Source organism: Ornithorhynchus anatinus, chromosome 2 (genome assembly GCF_004115215.2).
Source record: "Ornithorhynchus anatinus isolate Pmale09 chromosome 2, mOrnAna1.pri.v4, whole genome shotgun sequence".
Lineage (NCBI taxonomy): Eukaryota > Metazoa > Chordata > Mammalia > Monotremata > Ornithorhynchidae > Ornithorhynchus > Ornithorhynchus anatinus.
This window is the reverse complement of record NC_041729.1, coordinates 138974205-138983803: the sequence shown is the minus strand read 5'-3', so window position 1 is coordinate 138983803 and position 9599 is coordinate 138974205. Positions and strand designations below refer to the sequence as shown.

Genomic DNA, 9599 nt, shown 5'->3' with positions numbered 1-9599 from the left:
ATATCATGTATATCACCTGTGATATCGCAATGATCACCTGAAATACCACAATGACCACCTGATATCACATACCACATGTGTGCTATCCCATACGTTATCTGCTATATCGCCACATCCCCTGCGATATCACACTGATCACCTTCAATATTAAATACAGCCCCTGTGTTATTACATTCATCACCTTCAGTATCACACATGTCCCCTGTGATGTCACAATAATAACCTGCAATATCACCTAAAACACCTGTGTAATTACATCCATCACCTGAGATATCACATATGTACCCTGCAGTATCACATCTTTCGGACACCTATTTGGATTCAGTGTCAACACAGAAACATGATGCCCAGTCTCAGGGAGCTCATTGTCACATGGTCTTGACAGAGTTCAAAGTTCAGAGTCTGTTCCTTCTCCATTCCATTACCTTCCCTCCCCCCACCCTCCTCCCAACCTCAGTCCCCCTGCCCACTTCATAGACACCTATAGGGTTCCCTGCAATGATCACTGCAAATGCCCAGCAGCCTATGCAGAGATCTCCAGAAAGGAGACTGGATTCAGACAGTAGTGGCCTTTAAGCACAAGCTCAAGGAACACTGAACAAGGATCTGGCAGTGCCCAACTGAGCAGCAGCTCATCACCTCGCTGGCTCCTTCATGGAAACAACAGCTCCTATCGACCTGAGCACTGGTCAATAGCCAGTCGATAGCCCCACTGTGTGGCTCAGGGTCCAGGTGGTTTAGTGAGGCAGCTTTAGGGGGGTCAGTATCTGATGATTCTGCAAAGGGCCAATACCCAGAGAAAGTTGCCACCAGGCTGCCAATTATTTTCCATTACCACTCAGGACAAGACAGGAGCAAACTGTAGCAGGAGGGATTTCAGTGGGAGGGGGCTGCTTGACTGGGACCTTGGCGAGGGAAGTTGTGGAGTCTCCTTGTGGAATCTTCTACAGGAAACTCCCATCTGGTTAGGCTGGGTGTGCTGCAAGTGGTTGAAAGAAGGGGATGGATGAGGCAAACCCAGGAAATATCAGCCTGGCCCAGAGACCAGTGAAGAGGGGGGTGAAATTTCCCAGGGGACGCATAGCTGTTATTCATTGGCCCAATCTCCACTGCCCCTTGTCCATCCCTCCCCAACGCTACACCCTTCTCTCTGAGTGTCCTGTGGGATGAGAGACCTGACCAGAGCTCTGGAAGCGTTGGTCTCAGAGGAGTTGTCTACATTATAAAGATCCTTTGCACCAGCCCCTGCCCTGTGCCTGGCTGGAACACACCAAGTGAACCTGTTCCCAGTAGAAGGTTCTCCAGTAAGTGCATGGGGCTGAGGATGGGGATGGGGCTTGAGCCAAGGGGAACCAGTCCTCAACATGGCTGCTGGGTGGGCTTAGGGAACTTGAGGTAGGGCTTGAGGTAGGGGTTATTCATGCCCAGACTATTGTAGGTAATGCCTTGCATAGTGCCATGTATGCCACCAAACAAGACCCCAAAGGGATCCTGTGACATGGGAGGATCACTAATTTTGGTCAGATCGATCAATCAGTAAATAAATTTTATTTATTGAGCATTTATTGTGTACAGAGCACACAGTGCAGAGTACAAGACAATTGAGTGAGTAAACACAATCTCTGTCCTCAGGAAATGGCACAGTATAAGTATATGTGCATATGAGCTAGGGCTGGGGGTTGGGTGAGTAAAAAAGTGTTTAAGTGGCACAGACTCAAGTGTATAGACAATCCATGTTAAGGAGGGTAAATAGGATAGGGAGATGAGAGGCCAGTCAGAGAAGGATTCTGAGAGGAGATGTGATTTTAATAGTGTTTTAAAGATGGGGAAAGGGATGATCTGGTGGATATGAAGAGGAAAGGGGATCCAGGCAAAATGGAAGGTGTGAACAGTAGGACAGTGGTGAGACAGAGGAGATCCAGGTACAGTGCACAATTTAGTATTGATAAAGTGAAGGGCGTCTCCTGGGTTGCAGTGAGATCTGAGGGAAGCTAAGAAGAAAGGGGAGATCTGATTGAATACCTTAAGTCCAATGATATGGAATTTGTGTTTGATGTTGAGTTGAATAGTTAATCATTGGAGGTTTATGAAGAGTGGGGAGATATATGCAGAATGATTTTTTATAAAAATGATGCTGACAGTAAAGTGAAATACAGACCAGAGTGGGGAGAGACTAGAGGCAGGGGGGTTAGCTAGGAGACTGCTGTAGTGGTCAAGGCACGATAAAAATAGTACTTAGATCAACACAGTAGCATGTTGGATGGAGAGGAAGGGGTGGATTCTAGAGATATTGTGAAGGTAGAAGTGATTTGGTCATGTACTGAATATATGTGTTGGATGAGAGACATGAGTTGAGGATGATGCCAAGGTTATGACTCTGTGAGAGAGGGAGGATTGTGGTCTTGGCTACACTGATGGGAAAACCTGGCAAGAGGATGGTTTGGGCTGGAAGATGAAGAGTTTTGTTTTGGACATGTCAAGATTTAGGTGTCTGAGGGACAACAAATACCACTTTTATAATCATAAAAGTAGAGTTGTACTGAAGGTGGGAGAAAATGTAAGAATGTAGAGTAGGAGAGAGGTCTGGGCTGGAAAGATTGATTGGGGAATCATCTTCATAAAGATGATAGTGAATTAGTTCTCCAAGGGGGTGGGTGAAAATGGAGAATAGAAGGGGACCCAGAACTGAGCCTGGATGGATCCCTACGGTTAGGGAGCGGGAGGCAGAGCATGAACCGGTAAAAGAGAATGAGAGAGGGGTCAGGGAGATAGAAAAAACAGAAATAGTACACTCTTAGCGAGGCCAAGGTTAGATAGTGTTTCTGGTTGACCCGAGGTGGGGGGCATAGTGTTGCAGGCAGCTGAGAGATCTAAGAGGATTAGGATGGGGTAGGGACCACTGGATGTGACAAGAAGGAGGTCATTGGTGACTTTAGAGAGGGCTATTTCTGTGGAGTGGAGGATGCAGAAGTCACATTACAGGGTATCGTTTAGAGCACTGGAGGAGAAAAAGTGGAGGCAGCAGGTCTGAGCAACTTGCTAGTGGGGTTTGGAAAGGAATGGCAAGAGGGAGATGGGGTGACAACTGCAGGGTGCCATAGGGACAAAGGAGGGATTATTTTGGATAGACGATGCATGAGCATTTTAAAGGGGAAGGCACCCATTGGAGAATAAGCGAGAGGTTGGAGATGGCAATCCTGGAGGGAATAAGGGAGGTGACAAGTGTTTGAAAAAGGTGGTTGAAAAAGTGAAAAAGGTGAAAAAGGGGTTGGGATCTGAGGCTTGGGTAGATGGGGTAGATTTTATGAGATGAGAGATCTCCTCCTTAGAAACTGCTGGGAAGGATGGGAGAGTCCCCTCTAGGCTGAATGGTTATTAGGGGCAGGGAAAATGTTGGCTAATTCTGCTGTTGCATTGCACTCACCCAAGTGCTTAGTACAGTGCTCTGCATATAATAAGGACTCAGTAAATACCACTGATTGAGAGTCGAGGAGGGTTGAGGTGGGGTGGGGGTCTGAAGAATACAATGTGAGATTTGAAAGAGATCATATCTGATTTTTTTTTCAATTTTATCAGTGAAACAGATGGTAAGGTCATTAAGGGCAAGAGATGGAGTATATATGGGGAACAGGGAATTTAGGAAGGGAGTTAAAAGTCTGAAAAAGTTGGCGTGGACAATGGGCATGGGAGTCAATAAGAATGGAGCATTAATGTTGCTAGGTAGAGGACCCCGTGGTTGGGCAGGGATTGTCTCTATCTGTTGCCAAATTGTACATTCCAAGCGCTTAGTACAGTGCCCTGTACACAGTAAGTGCTCAATAAATACAATTAAATGAATGAATCGGATGGCAGAAATGGGTCAGAGGCATCTTTAAAGTCTCGATAGATTTCCCAACTCTTTCTCCAATCTAGGCCCTTCATCTTGGGGCTCCCCTCAATAATCTGAGCTTTCTGGCAGTTCTGACTTTCACTTGGCTACAGTTCTCTGCTATGCACAGGGAAGATGGACTACTCTAAAGCTGTGGAGTGGAGCCCTGCATTGTCTTGCCTCTGAAAGGGAAAATCAGAACAAGAGCTGAAGGAAGCCTTGTTCCCTTCTGAGCCACTGGCCACTTCTTACTGGAGTCAAACTCATGAAATCTGCAAAAGCTATCATGTACGAGCTGCACTGGACAGCACTGAGGTGGCACTGGGCATCAGTTCTGTACATTGTGAACATTTCATAGGGAACCTCCCTGTAGCTGATGAGGCACTGTTACCCATATATCCATGGGAGAAGCAACCAAAATAGTTACAATTCCATTCTCCAGGTTATGCTCAACAGACAGAGGAAGTTTGAGCATCAGGTGAACCTTAGGACTGGGTTTGAGGACCAAGACCAAGCAAACAGATTTTTCCCAGAGCTTGCAACCCTGATGGTGTGTCTCGATGGGTCTGCATGATTGACTGAGAGCCTGTCACTGTCTGGTTAGCCTTATCTGGTCAGCTCTGCCTGGTCAGATCTTTTTGGTCATCTCTTTCGTGGCTCAGTGGAAAGAGCACGGGCTTGGGAGTCAGAGGTCATGAGTTCGAATCCCAGCTCTGCCACTTGTCAGCTGTGTGACTGTGGGCAAGTCACTTCACTTCTCTGTGCCTCAGTTACCTCATCTGTCAAATGGGGATTAACTGTGAGCCTCACGTGAGACAACCTGATTACCCTGTATCTACCCAGCACTTAGAACAGTGCTCTGCACACAGTAAGCACTTAACATATACCAACATTATTAGTCATCTATGTCCAGTGTGTTCTGTCTTGTCATCTCTGTCTGGGCATCTTTTCCCAATCATCTCTAGTCTGCTCTGTCTGGTCAGTTCTGTCCTGTCAGCTGTCTGATTACCTCTGTCTGGTCAGTTCTGTCCCATCATCTCTGTCTGGTCATCTCTATCTGTTTAGCTCTGTTTGGTCAGCTCTAGCTGGTCAGCTCTGTCCTTTTAGCTTTATCTGTTCATCTCTATATGGGCTGTTCTGCCCCTAAGGTACCTGCACTCTCTGAAGGTCAGTGGTCAGGGAGTGGACTGAAGTGAGAGGGCTGAGGGTGGAAACGAAACTCTGGAATGACACACTGGAACCAGCCAGGCCAGGAGTCTGTCTCCCACCACAGAATCAGGTTGCTAGGAAGAAACATACATTTTTTTCTCTTCCCAGTCCTCATGGTTACTGACAGACCATCCAACATCTCTAACATTTCCCCTATGTATTTCAAACTTTCCCTCTAATAACCTACCCATGGATCACTCACTCAGGACTTTATCCAATTTTTTTGCAAATGGCTGGAATTTTCAACCTGCTCAACTTCCCAAGGACATGAATTTCACCCTCTTAGTGAAGTGTGTGCCTTTGTTTGCTGTTAGATGGTGCTCTCCACCAGATCCAGGGTGAATCTGACAGCCACTGCCCAGAGGCAGCAGTACAGTGACAGTAGCAATAAGAGGCTTTTGGTGTGAATATAGTTTGGATGTACCAGAACAAAGATGAAAAGTTGATTTTCTCAGGAAATCCCTCTGGTCACATTCTGTTATATTATTCCAACCCCTGGCTAAAGTCCTGTGGGCAGGGAACATGTCTACCGAATCTGTTATATTGTATTTTCCTGAGCTCTTAGTGCAGAACTCTGCACCCATTATGCACTTAATAAATATGATTGGTTGATTGACTGATGTAGGGCTAAACAGTGTTTAATAATGGTCCAGATCTATCTCCTAATGGCTAATGCTTTTACCTTCTATTGCCAAACACAGGGCAGGATCCAGTTGTACATTCTGAAGCTGAGGTCAAGGAGACATTATATGGCCAACAATAACACAGGACAGACCCTTTCCTCCTTTTTCCTCATTGGCATTCCCGGCCTAGAAGAGTTTCACCACTGGCTTGGCATTCCTGTCCTCCTCTTGTACAGCCTGTCATTGCTGGGGAACTGCCTCATCATCCTCATCATCAGACTGGAGCCGAGCCTCCATCAGCCCATGTACTTCTTCCTCTGTATGCTGGCTCTCAATGACTTGGCTCTCTCCTCTTCCCCAGCTCCCAAGATGCTCAGCATTTTCTGGCTAGATGACCATGACATTGGTTTTGACGCCTGCCTCGTCCAGCTATGCTTGATTCACACTTTCTCCATCATAGAGTCGGCCCTTCTAGTGGCCATGGCTTTTGACCGTTATGTGGCCATCTGCCAACCACTGCACTACACCACCATCTTGACTAACAAGGTGGTGGTACTGATGGGGTTGGTGGCCTCTCTCCGGGCAGCCATTGTGGTGTTCCCATGTATTATCCTTATCAAGCGTCTGACCTTCTGCACCAAGAACATCATTCACCACACATACTGTGAGCACATGGCCATGGTGAAGCTGGCCTGCTCCAATGCAATCATCAACCGGATCTATGGCATCTGTGTGGCTCTTTCTGTAGTGGTGCTAGACATGGGTCTCATCACCATGTCCTATGCCAGGATCCTCCAGGCCGTGTTCCGACTTTCCTCCAACAAGGCCCAATCCAAAGCATTGGGAACTTGTGCCGCCCATGTCTGTGCCATCCTAACAACTTATGTGCCTGCGCTTTTCAGCTTCTTGACCCACCGCATTGGCACAAAGGTGTCCCCATCCATCCACATCATCTTTGCCAGCATCTACCTCCTGGTGCCCCCAGCCGTGAACCCTCTGGTCTACGGGGCCAAGACAAAACTGATCCGGGACTGGGTGATTTTCACCCTTTTTTCTAACAAGGAGACAGTCGCCAAACAGTAGATCCCAGGCTTTGTTTTTTCAGGACACCTGGCATTGCTTGACTCCAAACACTATAACTGAACACGCATGCATATGTATGCATGGCTAGATATTGGTAGGGTCTTCATGTTTATATTGATCCTCACATGTGCATTGCTACTTGTGAACTGCTCCATTCATGTTTTACTGACTTCTTTGTGGGGGTTGTATGTTCACAGCTGCTGCCTCTCTGGTTCTGCTCAGGCTGAATCTAATGAAAAAGGGGCAAATTCAGGATGTAGAATGTAGGGACAGGAAAGCCACAAGCTCCTTGGCAAACAGGGAATGAAAGAGCTGGGTTTGCAAGAGCGGGTGAGGATATTTCCCTGATAAATTTGCACAAGTGAAAGGATGAGTTTCTGTCACTCTGGGAGGTAGTGATTTGGACCAGGCTGATGTGGAACCTTTCTTCTAGGCCCTGGAACCAGCCTGTTAAAAACAAAGTAGATGACCAAATGGCAGAGGGAAGGCCATTTGCTCTCTCACAGCTTCCTAACCAATCAATCAATCACCCACTCTAGGAAGCACTTAATTGGTATTCACTGAGCACTTACTGAGTGCAGAACTGTACTTATCATTTGGGTAAGTACAAGTACTCAAGGAACTGAGAGTCTAAAGGACTGTAAGTGATCACCACTTGTCTCCTAAGGTAAGAAACCAACTAAGAGGACAGACTCCTGATAATTTCACTAGGGATAAACCAACCCCAGTTCAAGAGTTTAGATAGAAGGTACAGGGCAGGTGAAGGTGTAAAAAAAATCTCAGGAAGGGAAGCATCCATTAGAGTCACCTGCCAAGGATGTCCACTGTGGAAGAACTGTGGGAAGGCATGTGGAAAGAGAGTATGCAGATGAAAACACAAAGACCCAACAGAAGCCCAGAAATGGACACATAATGGGAAGGTTTATGAAGTAGTCTCTAGCTCATGTAGCCTTTTAGAATGAGATGGAGGTTTCCATTTTGATGCTAGATGTGGTTTCCTGCTCTTTCATACTGATTCAACCTGGTTATCTGATGTAGGTTTACTGATAGTAATTTAGTTTAGATGTTATTGCTTGAATTACTTTAGCTTTATTAAAATATATTTACTTTCTTTTAAGTTACAAGTTCTGGGCACTGTGGTATTTTCAGTCAGTTTTCGAGGTCAAATGACCAGTTTCTAATACCAATTTAGGGGCAATTTACTTCCAGGGTAGGGACTCTCTTGGGGCCCCACATTAATGCACGTCAAGATTGTCCCTGGAGTTTGCTGCTTCCATCCTGTGACCTTGGACTTGGAACTCCCTAAAGCCTCGGGAAACATCTAGCCTTCAGATAGTCCAGTCACATTCCCTAAGGGCTGACTGTAACTTCTCCCTGGGATAGTGAGCCTCTGAATTTGCAGGTTCCACCTACACAGCTCACTCAGGCACACCCTTTAGTTATGAGCAGATAACCACTATCCTCTTGAAGGTTTCAACAGCAGTAGCACCTGTGCCATCTGAGGCACTGTGAAGCACCAATGGAGAGCAGAATAGTTAGTTGGTATTAACAGCATCATAGAGTAGATCCAGGAGTAACATCTACTACTTGTTGCTACGTGGCTTAGTGGATAGAGCCTGGGCCTGGGAGTCAGAAGGACCTGACCTCTAATCCTGGCTTCACCACACGTCGGCTGTGTGATCTTGGTCATGTCACATAACTTCTCTGGGCCTCAGTTACCTCACCTATAATAGGGGGATTAAGAGAGTGAGCCTCATGTGGGACAGGGACTGTGTCCAACCTGATTGAATTGTATCTACCCCAGGACTTAGAACAGTACTTGGCACATAGTAAGAGCTTAACAAGTACAGTAATAGTAATAATAATAATAATCATAACTAAACCAAAGGTTGTTGGTTCCCCATCTCCTGCTAAAATTTCCTCAGGGACACTTCTATGGACAGGTCACTCAATCAATCGTACTTATTGAGCACTTAATTGTTCAGAGCTCTGTACTAAGCACTTGGAAGAATACAATATAACAGAGTTGATAGACACGTTCCCTGCTCACAATGAGCTTCTTTGTTGTCCTTCCCTGGATGGTCACCTGTTGATCTTCAGGCTTCCTCGCTGACTTCCATTTCCCAGGGCTGTTCTCCTCCGTGCCTGGAAGGGACTCCCTCTCCTCCTGGCTCCAGGATTTCTTACCTTTTTTACAGGCCTTTATTTCTTGTCTAGCCTCTGTGATTGGCTAAGCTCCAGCTGATATCACCAGATGAGAGATTGACATCCTATGAGAAAGAGCTTTTCTTCTGGCAGGAATTTTTTGTTCACGGTATTTTTAATAGCATGTTAAGTGCCAAGCACTGTACTAAGCACTCTACTATGTGGCAGGCACTATACTAAGCGTGGGGGTAGATACGAGATAATCAGGTTGGACACAATCCACATCCCACGTGGGACACACAGACAATCCCAGTTTTACAGATGAGGTAACTGAAGGACAGAGAAATTAACTGACTTGCCCAAAGTCACACATCTGACAAGTAGTGGAGCAGGGATTAGAACCCACGACCTCTAAGTCTCAAGCCCATGCTCTTTCTACTAAGCCACGCTGTTTCTTCTGGTTTGACTACTGCATCAGCCCCCTCACTGATCTCCCTGCCACCTGTGACTCCAGGCCACATATCTTTCTGCTACCCTGATCATTTTTCTTAAACATCTATTCTGACTTGCATGAGGAGTGTAGCATAAAAAACGCCTAAACCGGCAGCTCACTACAGTCCAAAAGCCTTTATTCTCACTCTCTCCCGGGAGGTGCCAGCACATTTACACAG

General features: G+C 46.3%; 1 protein-coding gene across 1 annotated transcript; it reads left to right on the top strand.

Moving 5' to 3' along the window:
* Positions 1 to 5826: 5826 nt before the first annotated feature.
* On the top strand, positions 5827 to 6783 carry LOC100090518 (olfactory receptor 52K1-like). The gene has a single exon (XM_029046940.1). It carries the CDS (start codon positions 5827 to 5829, stop codon positions 6781 to 6783), a length of 957 nt encoding a protein of 318 aa, XP_028902773.1.
* Positions 6784 to 9599: the final 2816 nt, after the last annotated feature.

Excerpts from the sequence above, each read along its gene's own strand:
- LOC100090518 (XM_029046940.1), top strand. The coding sequence starts at position 5,827 with ATGGCCAACAATAACACAGGACAGACCCTTTCCTCCTTTTTCCTCATT.